The sequence below is a fragment of the Quercus robur genome, chromosome 1 (genome assembly GCF_932294415.1).
Source record: "Quercus robur chromosome 1, dhQueRobu3.1, whole genome shotgun sequence".
In the NCBI taxonomy this organism is placed as follows: Eukaryota; Viridiplantae; Streptophyta; class Magnoliopsida; order Fagales; family Fagaceae; genus Quercus; species Quercus robur.
In genome coordinates, this window is record NC_065534.1 from 50,338,496 (window position 1) to 50,353,882 (window position 15,387).

General features: G+C 37.2%; 1 protein-coding gene across 1 annotated transcript; it reads right to left on the reverse strand.

Annotated features, from left to right (window-relative positions):
- Positions 1 to 358: 358 nt before the first annotated feature.
- On the reverse strand, positions 359 to 14,915 carry LOC126691250 (CBS domain-containing protein CBSX6). Its single transcript, XM_050386311.1, has 3 exons — positions 14,302 to 14,915; positions 13,839 to 14,209; positions 359 to 1,578 (listed from the first exon to the last, which is right to left on the reverse strand). The coding sequence occupies exons 2-3, from the start codon at positions 14,186 to 14,188 to the stop codon at positions 636 to 638; spliced, it is 1,293 nt and encodes a 430-aa protein (XP_050242268.1). The 5' UTR covers positions 14,189 to 14,209; positions 14,302 to 14,915; the 3' UTR covers positions 359 to 635.
- Between the last annotated feature and the right edge of the window lie 472 nt (positions 14,916 to 15,387).

Consider the following 15,387-nt stretch of genomic DNA (forward strand, 5'->3'; position numbering starts at 1 on the left):
AATTAGAGTTTCTTACGCCAATTAGAACTAAGGTTTAACAATCCTTTATAAGTAAACTACTGTATTCATTTTGGAATTAGTTGATATTTTGATGAATGATAAAAATAACCTTTCGTTTGGTGCTAACTCCAGTCTAGTCCAATTGTTCTGGTTGTCCCTACATCAGCTCTTATTTTGAGAAGGGTGGAATCAGCAACCAAATTGGAGTGAAAACTGTTAAAGGATGATGATAAACGACATGAAGCTTCTCCATCAATAATATCACAGGGAGAACATCAAGTCGTTTCGTACAAAAAGATGAAACATTCATGAAGATTGAGATATATTTGAATATTCTCTTGTTTGTGTACCCCAAAAGTAAATTTAAAGCACATATATTACAGGAACACAACTGAATGATTTCATTATTACATTTTTTTTCTTTTTTTCTTTTTGGATAAACAAACATTTTCATTTTTCCCAACAAAATTATACAAAATCTTGACAAACATACCAGTCTCGCAAGCCCAAGTCTCAAAGACATCCTGAGAGGACAATTACAAAAGGGACACTATTGCTGAGAATACAACTACTATGAAATAATAATAATAATAATAAATATAATAATAATAATAATAAATTAAAGAATTCAAGTTTCAAGTTTGAATTTCACTGCCAAATGCCTCAGATGACCGATTGGAAGGAATAGGTGCAGCAGGCAGTTTGGTCACTGCAACCAAAATGTCGGCATAACCCAACACCCCAACTAAAACATCATCACTTTCATCCTCAATCACCCAAACATGAGTAGCCCTGTGAGACAGCATCTGAGCCATGACTGCAGCCAATGAACTAGTAACCTTACATGTCAAGGGTGCACTTCTGCCCCTATATATGCTCCTACTGACACCAAAACCAGGGCTAGTATTGTTGCTAAAGAACCCAATACTCCTACTACTGAATTTCTTCAATCTTGCTGACCCACCGCCTCCGTTACCTAACTTGTTATCGCCACCAACTGTTGAATTTACATCAAAATCAGGCAATGACCTTGAGGTCACATTATCTTCAACTCCCATCACAAACTGTCCAGCTGAAAGATTGGCTAAAGCCCATGCTGCTGCTAAGTAATCACATTTCCATAGTTTTGTGGCAGAAATATCCCCAATGATCTTATACTGACCATCTGGCATGCGCTCCACAACAGCAACTGCACTGGGGTCTTTGGGAAGTTTTTGAATTGCTTCAATGGCTGGCAGGGAGGCTTCAATAGAGTAGTAGTTTGGGTTAATGACTCCAAGAGAGGAGATGGAGGAGAGAGGGAGAGGAGCGAGAGCACCAAGGCAACCAATAAGGAAACGAATGACATCTTCTCTTGAGAGACAGCAAAACTTATCACGAACGGGGGTGGAAGACGAGGAAGGCCGATTGGTGTTTGCGCTGAGGTTATTACAGCTACCAGTAGCAGTATCAATATTCTTGAGCCACTTACCATTGTAGAGAATAGAGAATCGCTTGCTCATGCCTTTCCATACTACACTTTTCGCAACAAGAAGACGCTTCACACCTTGCTTCATCATCTCCAGTGCATCAATCAATCTTGCATCAGAAATAAAAAGGGGGGAAAATCAAGATACGGGTAGAGAAGTTGCATCATTTGACATGTTAAAGAAAAACTGGATCACAAACAGAAACTTAAAAAATGTGTTTCCTTGTTTCTCATTTAGTCAGTATCCAACTAAAAGGCAATAGGTTCCCATAGATGTCAAGATCAAAGAAAAGCATATGCTCCGGGTGTTATTTAAAAATAAAGGCTTGTTAAATACCCATGATGAATATCACACCAAATTTTTTTCACATAACAAATTAGAAGTAATGACTCAAGGAAGCGCTGCCACATTTGCATTATACCTCAAAAGGAAGAGTTAAGTTACAATTGACACTCAGCATATGCCCGCACAACACACATTTATTCAATCTAATCCACATAATGCAGACACAATCTCTCCCACTTAAATTCTTGACATTCTCAGCAAGTTCCACGTGTAGCATACCCCCAAACCACATGGAAGTACAAGGTTTGCTCTAATACTATTTGTAATGACCCAAGGAAGCATTGGTCACATCTACACTATACCCTAAAAGAACTACTTAAGTTACAATTGGGACTCCTCATAGTCACTTATGTAACCTCCATTCAACTTAGTAAACACTCAATGTGGGACTCAGGCACTCAGCACACACCCGCACAACACACACTTATTTAATCCAATCTGCATAATCTGGGTATCACAATAAGGGGGAACCTACATTCTTCCTAACTACTAGTAAATAATCACTTTTCCAACGATCCCTGTTCATGAGGGCATGGGCTTTTGGTTATGTTTCTTTCAATTCTTTTGTAAACTTCATTGATTCTTTCAACAGATTGTAATTCCTTAGAAAAACCTTATGTACCCTGCCTGTGTACTAGGGATGTCGCTTCAATTAATAAATTAAGCATAACTTGTAAAAACATAATAATAATTTCAGTACATTTTAGATTTCCACAAAATCTCCATTGTTTGGTAGATGCCAAACACGAAAGAACCTTTTTCCCAATGTTCTGTCACATCAAACCATTGGTATGATTACTACACATTCTCCATATAGCATCCAATGATAGTAATGGTGTACCACTACATTAACAAAAAAATGAAAACAATCTCAAATTTAAACCAGAGGAATTTCTTTGTTCAATTAACCATGACTTGAACCACATTTGAAAGAAGTAAATAACATCCAGAAACAAAGCCACTACATTGAAATTGGTAGTTCTGTGACAGGCAAACTCACCAATGAACATGTAAACTGGAGGGGAAAAAATCATGATTATAAGCGTGAAGAACAGAGTTACTAGAGCATGATCCTCAAAGTCCAGGTCTAGGAATCACAGATACTTCAGAAATGCTCATATATCTGGGTCTGATACAGATACCATACAGCAGCGATATGCGTCCATGAATTTAAAAAATATTAAATTTTAAAATCAGATATGTTGGGACACAGCTGGTATACAGTTGGGACATGGCTAAGGTAGAAATAAAATTTTCTTAATAAAAACTTAATGCTATTTTAAAACTATCTGGGGTAAAATCTCATAAAAAGGAATCTGAAGTTGTATTACATTTGAAGGACAAAATAGCAAATTGATTAATGTTACTTTAGGGATTTAGGAATAAAGTACATTAAGGAAGGAATAAAGTACATTAAGGAACTGTTGCTAAAAGTGCACTTTAGGTACAGTACAAGAAGCTCAGCGCTTTTTGCACATAAAGCAAGGTGCATTTGCAGGAACACGCCTTAGGCACACTTTTTTTTTGTAGTTTTTTCAACAAGCTTAAAGCGCACTTTTTGGAGCTTTTTAAAGATAATACTAATAATAAACCAAATGTGATATTTAGCAGTCAGATCTTAATTTTAACGCTGTTGAGGAGCTGATTACTTGATTGTTATATATATCAATTAATAGTTAATTTCAAATTTATCATATTATACTTTTAAAAATACGTGCTTCATTTCATCAGACATGCCTGTGCTTTGTGCCTAGGCTCCAAGAGGCCTTCGTGCTTAAGTACCCCCTGCGCTAAACATCGGAGATAGTTACTTTATACTCTTACATATATGCTAATTTCATATCTATAATTGCTTGAATTTTTTTTTTTTTTTTTTTGATAAGTAAAAGTTTATTGATATCAAAAAAGGGGAACACCCTAGTGCACAGGGAGTGTACAAGGGGTCAAACAATCAAGAACAAAATTTACAAGTATCTAAGAAATCAAGAAAAGATAAAAATGATTGGTTCCGCAAAGCGGCCAACCAATCCATTAAAGTTCTAAAGAAAAATAGCTTCAATTCAAATATGGATCTCTCCTTATCTTCAAAGCACCAACTATTTCTCTCCCCCCAAAGGCACCACAATAAGCAATGGGGAACCATCAACCATATATGCCCATTTTGATGACGGCCAAATCTGCCTTGCCAACATGCTAGAAGCCCCACTACAGATTGCGGCATAACCCAGCTCACTCCAAACAAACCAAACACCATAGCCCCACAGATCCATTGCAACCAGATAATGAAGAAAAAGATGATCAACCGATTCACCATTACATTTGCACATGTAACACCAATCCAATATCCAAACCTTCCTTTTCTGTAAATTGTCCATCATTAAGCATTTTCCTAAAGCAACAGTCCAAACAAATAAAGCTACTTGAGAGGGAATTTTCTGTTTCCAAATGCTTTTCCAAGGAAAGCAATAGTCATTAGAGCCCACTAAGAGATTGTAATAATCCTTAACTGTGAAGCCCTTCTTTCTATCAAATTTCCAGCACATCTTATTCTCACCAAACCCTCTCACCGAAGCACCATATATGGTACCCATGAAACTGGCAAGTGCCTCTAGTTCCCGAGCATGCACACCCCTAAAGAAACTTACATCCCAAAACAGAATTCCATTATCAAACTTCATAATCTCAGCCACACTAACCTCCAGATCTCGGCAAAATCTAAACAATTCAAGATAGTTGACTGCAAGAGATGTTTCACCACACCAATGGTCTTGCCAAAATTTCACCCTAGACCCATCCCCAATATCATATAAAATGTGGCGAGTACACCAATTACCCCATCCACAACCATATTTCACCGCTATCACTTGCCTCCAAAGGGCAGCCCTCTCCATCCCAAATCTCCATAGCCACTTCCCAAGCAAAGCTTCATTAAAAAGTCTTACCTTATCCCCAAACCACTCGAAGCAATGGGAGTGCAGACAGTAGCCCATTTAACCAAATGGAATTTTGGTTCATCACCAATGCCACCCCATAAGAAATTCCTCTAAAGTTTCTCAATTCGGTTAGCCACAGAAGCATGAATAGGAGATAAAGATAGAAAATAAGTAGGTAAATTAGATAAAGTGCTTTTAATTAAAGTGACTCTACCTCCCTTGGATAAGTACAAACATTTCCATCTTGCTAATCTCCATTCTATCTTATCCAGAATCGAATTCCATATTGTCTTATCCTTGAATTTAGCTCCCAAAGGAAGGCCTAAATATTTCATTGGAAGAGTACCTTGTTTACAGCCAAGGACATTCAACAATAAGTCAAAATTATGCACCATACCAACAGGAACCAACTCTGACTTGCCCAAGTTTAACTTTAGACTAGAAACCGCCTCAAACCAAATGAGAATCATACGGAGAAACAAAACCTGATCCAGATCAGCATCACAAAAAACTAAAGCGTCGTCCACAAAATGAAGATGAGACACTACCAGAGATCTTCCCTCTAAACGACCCACACCAAAGCCTAACATGTGACCATCATGGACAACTTTATCCAACATTCTTCCAAGGGCTTCCATAACCAAGACAAACAACAAAGGGGACAATGGATCATCTTGTCTCAACCCCTTGGAGCTCTCAAAAAACCCACAAGGAGAGCCATTTATCAGAATAGAGAAGCGAACTGTAGATATACAAAAGAAAATCCACTGCCTACATTTCGCAAAGAACCCACTCCATTCTAGTAACTGCATAAGAAATCCTTAGTTGACATGATCAAAAGCCTTCTCAACATCTAATTTGCAAAGTATCCCTGGCAAACCAATTTCACTCTACTGTCAAGGCATTCATTAGCAATAAGCACAGAGTCAAGAATCTGCCGGTTCCTCACAAAAGCATTCTGTGCAAATGAAGTTATATCTTCCATGACCATGCGAAGTCTGGTGGCTAAGACCTTAGCAATGGTTTTATTTTATTTATTTATTTATTTATTTTTATAGGTAATGAGTATTATTAAATAAACTATACAACTAAAGAAAGAAAATACAAGGTGTTCATGATGGTGACCATAAGGAAATGCAACAAACAAACAATCAACATCAAATAAGAAGGAAAAACTTAAAGTGCAATGCTAAGAGAAGAAATACACTCCAAGATAGTAGAACAATCCGAGAAGCCCCAACACCTAGACCAATCAAAGTCTTCTGGCATGAGCTTGTAATTGAACCAAGGATTTCTCAATATCCTCAAAAGAGCGCCGGTTTCTTCCCATCCAAACAATCCACATCAAACAGCCAAGAACCATACTCCATATGTCTAAATTAAATTTTCCCAACCAATAGCTCTAACAATACAACAAGCTTTCCACAGAGCCTGGCATGACCCATTGGATCCCAAAGATCTAAAACATATATACCCACAGTGAGTGAGTTACCAAACAATGGAGGAGGAGATGATCCACGGTTTCCTCATTACGATGGCACATACAACACCGATTCACCAAAATGCACCCCCTAAGCATAAGATTATTCAATGTAAGGATCTGCCCATGAACCACTGTCCACACAAAAAATGCCACCCTCTTAAGAATCTTAACTTTCCAAACATCCTTCCAGGGAAAATTGGAGTCAGATGCACCCCGAATGTTATTGTAATAGGACCAAGTATCAAACTTGCCATTCCCATTGAGACACCAATGAGAAGTCACTCCCAACACCCCTAGGGATCCGAGATTGAATGAACTCAAGGAAAGAGAAGGCAGCTTCTAATTTCCTTTCATGAAAATCCCTATAAAATCTAAAATTCCAAATTCTATCGCTTCCACCCTCCTGGTAGCATAATACATCAGAAATGCAAGCGTCCTTGTCATTAGAACACACATACAACTAAGGATAAAGCATTTTAAGTGTGCTGTCTCCAACCCACTTATCATGCCAAAAAAAAATACGAGTGCCATCACCCACCACTAGGGCCACATGTTTGGAGAAACTCTCCCATCCATCATGAATATCATGCCACAGACCACATTCGTGGGCCCTTCTACATGCTTTAGTAGTCCACCCCCCTTGACCCTCTCCATATTTAGTTGCAATAACCCTCCTCCAAAGATGAGTGCCTTCTTGTCCAAGCCTCCATAACCATTTCCCTAACAGGGCTTTATTAAAATGCACTAACTTCCAGATCCCCAAACCACCCATTTCTGACGGTAAACACACCTTCTCCCAAGCCACCAAAGGATATTTGAAACACTCCTCTAAAGATCCCCATAAAAAATTTCTCTGAATACACTCCAACCTATCAGCCACAACTACAAGGATGACAAATAAGGATAGATAGTACATAGGAAGGCTAGAAAGAGTACTCTTCAACAGAGTAAGTCTACCCCCCTTTGATAAATAAAGAAGCTTCCAACCTGAGAGTTTCTTCTCCATCCTCTCCAAGATAGGATTCCAAACAGATGCTGTTTTGTAAAAAGTACCCAACGGCATTCCCAAGTATTTCATAGGCAAACTACCCACCCTATATCAAGGTATGGTAGACAAAGCATCTATATTTCCAACCTCCCCAACAAGACTAATGGGGCGAAAATCCTTGACTTCAATTGTATGAATTTTTTTTAGGGATGAGAGTAATGAACGTTGCATTCAAACTTTTCTCAAATTGACCTATAGCAAAACAATGATGAAATACAGCCATAAGATCAGTTTTGAGAATACCCCAACATGCTTGGAAGAAAGCCTTTGGAAACCCATCCGGTTCAGGCAATTTATCCCCATTAAATTTCTGTATGACATCAAAAATTTCTACCTCCTCAAAGGGTCTATCTAGCCAATCTGCATTATCACCGGATATCCTTGGAAATACCAAGACTTCTGAAAATGGTCGAACAACTTGCTGCTCAAAGTATAAATTCATAAAGAATTGAGTAATACAATCAGCAATCTTACCTTAATCGGAAGACAAGATTCCATCAACCATAAGGCTCTCAATTCCATTATTTCTTCTATTGGAATTAGCCATTCTATGAAAAAAAATTGGTATTTGCATCCCCCTCCCTCAAGTGTAGCACCCTCGACTTCTGCCTCCAACTAATCTCTTCTAAAAGAGTGAGCTTTTCAATCTCAGTACGGAGATTAACTTGTTCTAACTTTTCCTCAGCTATTAAAGGCTAAGTCTCCTCTCGAACATCCAAATCATTCAATTTGTTCCAGAGTTGTTGCTTCTTAAAAGTGACATTGCCAAACTCTGCTTCGTTCCATTTTTTTAGATCCAACTTCTTAGCAAGTATAAAACTGGGATTTCCTTGGAACAAATAAGATGCCCACCAAGCTTTCACTTTATCAACATAATTCTCCACCCTCAACCACATTTTTAAAACGAAAAGAGTTCTACCTTTCTGATGACTCCCCCCCTCCAACAGAATTGGGTAGTGGTCTGAAAGTACCCTCAACAGCCTTCTCTGTGCAAATAGAGTAAAGTGATCCGCCAAGAGCAGAGAGAAAAGAAACCAATCTAATCTAGAAGCGGAGGAAGTATTGGATCAAGTATAAAGGCCTCCTTCCATAGGTATATCCATCAACCCATGAAGAGAGATAAAATTAGAAAATCCATACATGGCCCGAGCACAAGTTGTAGCTCCAAATCTTTTTGATGGGAAGCAGATTATATTAAAGTCACCTCTTAGACACCATGGCACATCCCACCAACTAATCAGCCCTGTTAGTTCCTCCAACATTTTCCTACGCCTTTTGTTCAAATTTGGCCCATATAAACCTGTAAATGCCCACTCAAATTGATCGCCTACATTTTTAAATCTGCATGAAACAGAAAAACGCCCTACTACTTCCTCCACCTTTTCCCTGCCCTTCGATCCCACATCAAGACAATACCTCCAAAAGCATCTTCTAAACCCAAGTACAACCAGTTTACATATGGACAACTCCATATACTTTTGACAATTCCTCTAGTAATCCATTCAAGTTTAGTCTCCTGCAAACATACAATATCAAGCCACCATGCATGCAACAAATTACAAATCTGAAGCCTCTTCTCAACCTCATTCAATCCTCTAACATTCCAGGAAAGCATCTTCAAGTTCATTTAGGAACAAAAAGAGCCTGCTCCCTATTAATACCACTACGCCTAGTTGAAGTAGAACCATAATTAATCGAGCTGAATAGACCCTTTAGCTCTCTCAAACCTTTCACTCCAGAACTCTTCAAGTCAAGTGCTTTTTTTTCCAAAGCAGCCCTACGGTGTAATTCAGCCTCAACAACCAATAAAAAGGTGGTTGCTTGATTTTCCAAACCTTTTAGGGACGTTCCCAGGAAGTTATCAAACCCGTTAAATCTGGTTTGGAACCACTTAGAGTAAGCTTCTTCCCTCACTGGATTCTCCACACCCACCACTTCCTATCCTTCCATTGCCAAGAGTAGAGAAAAAGCCAGTGGTTCCACAACTAGAGGCGACAAACCCCCTTCATTAGGTAGCTCAACAAACTCTGAACAGGTGTCCGAGACCCAATCCTCCACGAGTACTTCATTCCCATCAAATTGGGCTGATGACACCTCCAAAACGTCTGAAGACTTCAATGGGACCAAGGCCAATTGGGTTTGCTCTTCCAAAACCTTTGTGACTTCACTTGGAGGCAGAGAAATCTAAATTGGAACAGCCACTCTTCTTCCCATCTCGGAGTTCAAGCACCCACTCCTCTGAATTCCCCCACTTCTTGCTAACATTGCCGGAATGCTCTTGAAGGATCAAACGAATGTCTCGCTGCAAGTTCTCTTCACCATCGGAGGTGTTAGCTGACTCGTCGAGCTCATAAGAGCAGAGAAACTCTGTATCGGTCTCATCAAAGCCGAGGATCTCATTATCAGGCTCATCGGCATCGATAAAGTCAATATCGGCATCATCAGGGACTTTCATCAACTGGGCTAGCCTCAACGAGCTTCAAGAATCAGCTTGAGGTTGTGCAACCACATCGCATCTTCTAGAATCACGCATTGAGCTCGTCAAAGCCGAAGGCAAGTTTCCTGGGTTCTGGGTCTCGCCATTTGGAAGTGGTTGGTTTGGGCCGCTAGACTGTGATGGGCTTGGGATTAATTTTGGGCTTTGCATTGAAGGGAACTTTGGGTTTGGTTGAAATTTGAAAATTCGACATTAATTGCTTTCCTTTTCTGCTACCGCTACCCTCTCTCCGATCACCCTCCGCCACTGCCAGCATAAAAGATTTGGAATTCTCCACTATCGGTTTCAAGACAGAACTAAATGGTTGTTTGATGGCAAGCAACCCAAGAGCAATTGCTTTCCGTAGATGAAATCCAAAACCTCACCACCCACTACCCGATTTCCCTTCTGGCACCACAAGAAAGCCTTTCCGACGGCCATGGATAAGTTTCGAGATCATTAAAAAACTGCCGTGTGCATTGGAACCCAATTGCAAAATAAAAACTTTCTCACCATCCTTGAAGGTTCGTGCAAAGTTACCAGGAGTTGTATTAGACATTAGATCCTCCACAATAGCTAGCAAATGCTTTGCACCCTATTTGCCCATGAAAACTAATCGGAGTGAGTCCCGATTTCACTCAAAAATGCATAACATGAAATAAGTACCTCCCTCCTCAACTGAGAATTCGAAAGTCTTGGACTCAACGAAAAAGAAAATTGAACCTCCAATAACAATAGAGAAAAACCACAAGTTTTGTGACTAATTCGAGGTAGCCAAGCCTCAAGACATATCTGCAAAGCTAAATACATTGCCAAATGTAGACCAAATTAAAATCTTGCATGATGAATGCTTTTTAACAAGCGCAAAATAAATCCTTCACCATCTACAGATATTTTTATTTTCATTCATTGCTCTATAATTGGTTGAATATTAGTTTTAATTTTTTTTATAAAGGTACTTGTTATTGTCTTCCAAATCAAAAGTTAATATATTATGATTATCATTGGGAATTTTTGCATTTTGATGGTAGTTAATTGTACTTAAATGCATGTTATATTAGGGTCAAACTTCCTATTATGTATACAAATGCATACTTGCATAGTATTCTTTGAAGTAAACATGAAGAAAGACAATACACAAACTTCAAGCTTAACTACTGATCCCTCTACATTTTCAAAGCAACGCCCACATCCACAGGATTCACAAGAATTTTATATATAACTTCTTTTACCAACTAATAATTACTTCACATCTTCAAATATGTAAAACAGGTACGAAATATAGAGAACAACATAAAACCATAAAATTATGCTTGCTTTTCAGCCAAAGGAATTCTCCTAATCCTTTCTAATATATTGGGGAGAGTTTCTTTTGGAGAGGGGAGAGGGGGGGTGGGGGGAGCACAAATTAAGATCCATGTAATTGCCTCTAACGTTATGAGGCTGGGTTCATCTCTGTTTCAAACAAATATTGCAAGATTTGCAGTTTTGTTTTCTGCTACATGGACAAATAAAATATTTCAGGCTGGATCAAGTATCATCTAATCAACTTAAATCTCCAACTTCTCCAAAAAATAAATAAAAGGGCATAAAATTATATTTAATTATCGGTTATCACATTATTGTTCTCTCGTTTTTTGGTACTGCAATGTTCTTCTGTCTACTATTTTTTCAAAAGGTCATTTGAAGCACACAATGCCTAATATGCATCAAAGCTAATCCAACATAGATTGCTCACTCTAATTGCAGTTATATGAAGTTAAATAAATTGTATCTCCGTATAGCAACAAATAAGGTCTCCATCATTGCTGCAATCCACATAATTACACTTACATTCAAGGACAAGCTTAAACTAGAAAAATCTCATCATGAGAGCATAGTTTAATGAGCAATTCTTTAGTTCCTTTAAAATGGTAACTTGATCTTTCAAACCCTCAAAACAAATCAGATCTGAAATTTAATTCACTTGTATATTATTCAAATAGTTACTGTCAAGATTCTACAGAGAGAGACTGTAGATCACAGGATTCTAGTAAATTAGCCAAATCCAATACAAGTAAAAGGATTTTTTAAAAAAATATAAAATATATATAAGAAAATATTAAAAAAAACCAAGAAATTTATTTATAACCACTAGAAACATTTTCTTTTTATCAATTTCAGATTTAGCTTTATTAACAGGTTGATTGAAATAAATTGATTTCTGGTTCTTGCCAAGAACTCAACATATCGTATTAAGAGCTTTCCAGATGCAGCTCTAGCACTCACAAACCAAAAATAGAAATTTGCATACTCTTTTTTTCCATATTATATGTAGCAAAGAAATACAGCAGGCCCTCAGATTATAAAATAGAAGGTAGTATTAATTATAGATATTTATAACTTATAGATACAGGCCTTTGTTCTAATACTAGCCTTCAACATACAGATTTCCTTCCACAATAATTTCCTCTAACATAGATACAAAACAACATGAAGCATGCCGTTTTATAGAAACTATCTCAAGCCAGTTAAACTCCTACAATTCCACAGTTTAACAGTTCCATCCACTCTAATAGAGTAAAGAATATATATAAAAATAATAATCAAAACTAAGACATTTTTAGGCTATGTACACATGTAGAAGACCCTTTAGATTATGTACATACGTAATTATAGAAGATACAACTAAACTTCAAGTGCCCAATCATATGAGCTTCATTTGATCTGTTTTATTGTGCTTTTAATAACAAATGTGCTCTATAACAAATTTTTTTTCTTATTTTTTGTTTTTGTATAAGAGTATAAGACTAGAAAAACAATAGCATAACATGATCACATTTTTTATACAAAATAAGCCAATGAAATGAACTCATCCAAACACCGGCAGCCTTTTTGTTTAGCTTTTAGCTTATTTTGTTTAATGCACAGAGCTTTTAAAACCTCACTTTTTTAAGTACAAGTATATTTTAGCCTACTTTCAGCAGAAAACCTAATAAGTTGATGCCAAACAGACACTAAAGAGAATAAGTGCCTAAGCCAAAAGCCATCTATCATACAAAAGCCTTCTTTAAATTTGAAAATTAGAAATGACATATTCCGAGTTAAAATTAAAATTAAAATTAGGGATACATAATCTTTTTAATTTACTTTTGCTTAAAGTTCTAACAACAAATGAAATAAAACTATTAATATGACCACAGAACATCAGTTGGACAAGGCCTAGGCTATGGCAAATGGTGGGTAGGGGAAGGGGGTAGGTCATTGGTCAAACTCTTAACAATTGGAGATAAGGATGCACTGCAAGAATAAATTTCCAGCCAAATGAACATGTTACACTTCCATGATGTTAAGCATGTATGATCACACACGAAGAAGATGTGCACGCACTTGCACAACAATGTTAATAACGAATGAAACCACATCCAAGAGAACTGTTTGGGTAAAAATTATTATAATACTTATGATAAATATCATAAAGACCACCAATAAGAAAACAATGAAGAACGGACAGATGAAGTAAGCAAATGTAACAAAACTATGATTCATAAATAGGTTCTAGAAACAATTGGGAACTTTTCACATAAAACTACACATCACAATTTACAAGACGCAAAAAATATTACCAAATTCAACACAACCATCAAACAAGTAATCCGAATATCTTCAGATCCAATTAGCCGAATTGGAAGTAAAGTACGCCATACACAATAATTAAACAGCACTAATCATAATTCTTTTACATTCCAGCACAAGATCTTCTAAACTTATAGCATTACCAATAGATAGCAACATTATGACAATCAAATCTAAAATTCTGTTCAAATAGTTACCAATACACAAAAATAACAAACAACAACCAAGTCTTAGTTCAAAAATTTTGGAGTGAGCTATTAATCCTCAATAAACTAGTCAGGATCACCCACGTATTCTTTTCCACCATTCTATTAGATCTGAAGTCATGCTCTCTGTTACTTCCATATTTGAAAGGAAGATTACATATCTTACCAAACTAAAAGAGATAATGTTTTCATAAGATTAGCCAAAGTATGCTCACAATAAAACCATGATACTAAAATGTCAAAAAAGATAATGAATAACTAACCTTGTCCCAGGATCAACCTGCCTCAACAAGGTATTACTAGGCACAACAACCTCAGAAACAGGGGTCTTCATGGCTTTGTCCTGATCCTCCAAACACTCACTCCTTGCCAAGAATGCAACAATGTCAAGAGAATTAAGAATACCCACAAACCTCTGTTGCCTCATCTCCCCATTCTCAAACACACCAACATGCTGTGATGATCTCCTCTTCCACACAGGTATTCCACCTTCAGTAGACTCTCCAATAGCACATATGGCAGATTCCACCGTCTCGGTCTCCAGAAACTCCACCATCTCTGGCTTCCCCACCGTCAGATCCCCCACCACATGGTACAGAAACACCGATGCCATTCTCAATAAGTCCTTGTTTGGCTGCCAAGAAAAAAAGCAAAGAAAATGTTGAATAAGATAGAGAGTGAAATCAAATAAATTTTTTTTTTTCAAAAACCAAAAAGTTATTTTACCTGAAATCACTCTGTTTTGGATAATGGGCAGTTATAAGAAACCCCTTTTAGCAGATTTTTTATTTGACTGGTATCAATGAAATACTAGAACAAGACAAAAGCTCGAGTTTTGCTCGAGAAAATCCAGGAATAAGCTATTAATTTATTTTCCTCTTGAGTGTAGTTTTCTCAGGAACCAAGCACAGAGAGAGAAGGAGAGAGAAGAGAGATCGGGTACCGGAAGAACCGGTAAAGAGAGCAAGAGCTATAAAAGGGAATGAAGAAAGATGAGGAGAAGATGAAAGCCAGTAATGGGTAGAAGTCTGTGAAGGATCAGAGGAGCTAAGAGGCTGTGAGGATTGGCCATTGATGAACAACGAGTAACTGAAGAAAAGTAATAGCAAACTCCCTAAGGTTTAGGCCCATGAACGAAGAGATCTCTCTCCAACACTCTTTCTCTCTCTTTAATCTCTATCTATCTACCCAACTATCTATCAATCTTTGTGTGTGCGTCTTGACTCTGTCTCAAAATGAAGAAATTTAGGTGGCTTTTTGGGGAGGGAGGGAGAGAGAGAGAGGCGTCTGGGGGGAAGGGAAGAGTGTGGATGAGAATGAAAGGTGGGGAAGTCAAAATTTTGTTGGACTAGACTACTTTTATATGATTATTCAGCAAAAGTGGCGCACTATCACTATTTGGCAAAAAATTTAGCAGTTTACTACCGCTACTGTTTTAGAAATAAGTAGAAATTTATTACTTTCAAAAATTTATTACTTTTTTTGGAATTTAAGTTGAGTTTGCCGTGAAACTCAAATTTCATAAACTTGAATTCTTTGAAATAATATATTTTAACAAATTTTGAAAAATTTTTATGGTACTCGAGTTTCATACTTATAAAATTTTTCCATGGTACTCAAGTATCATAAAAAACTCAATTTCGTCAAACTCAAGTACTCAAAAAGTTATAGATCTCTATATATTTCTGAAACAGTGGTAAATTGCAATATATTTTGCAAAAAAATGCTATTTGGTTATTTTCACCTGATTATTCATCAAAAACAAAAAAAAGAAGTATGTGATTTGGTATTTTTGGAGAAAATTAGTTTTTA

What these genes read in the sequence shown, in the direction of transcription:
- LOC126691250 (XM_050386311.1), bottom strand. Translation starts at nt 14,188, where the DNA reads ATGGCATCGGTGTTTCTGTACCATGTGGTGGGGGATCTGACGGTGGGG. An exon ending in CAGGTTGATCCTGGGACAAG is followed by an intron (nt 1,579 to 13,838) that starts GTTAGTTATTCA and finishes TTCTGATGCAAG; the next exon opens with ATTGATTGATGCACTGGAGA.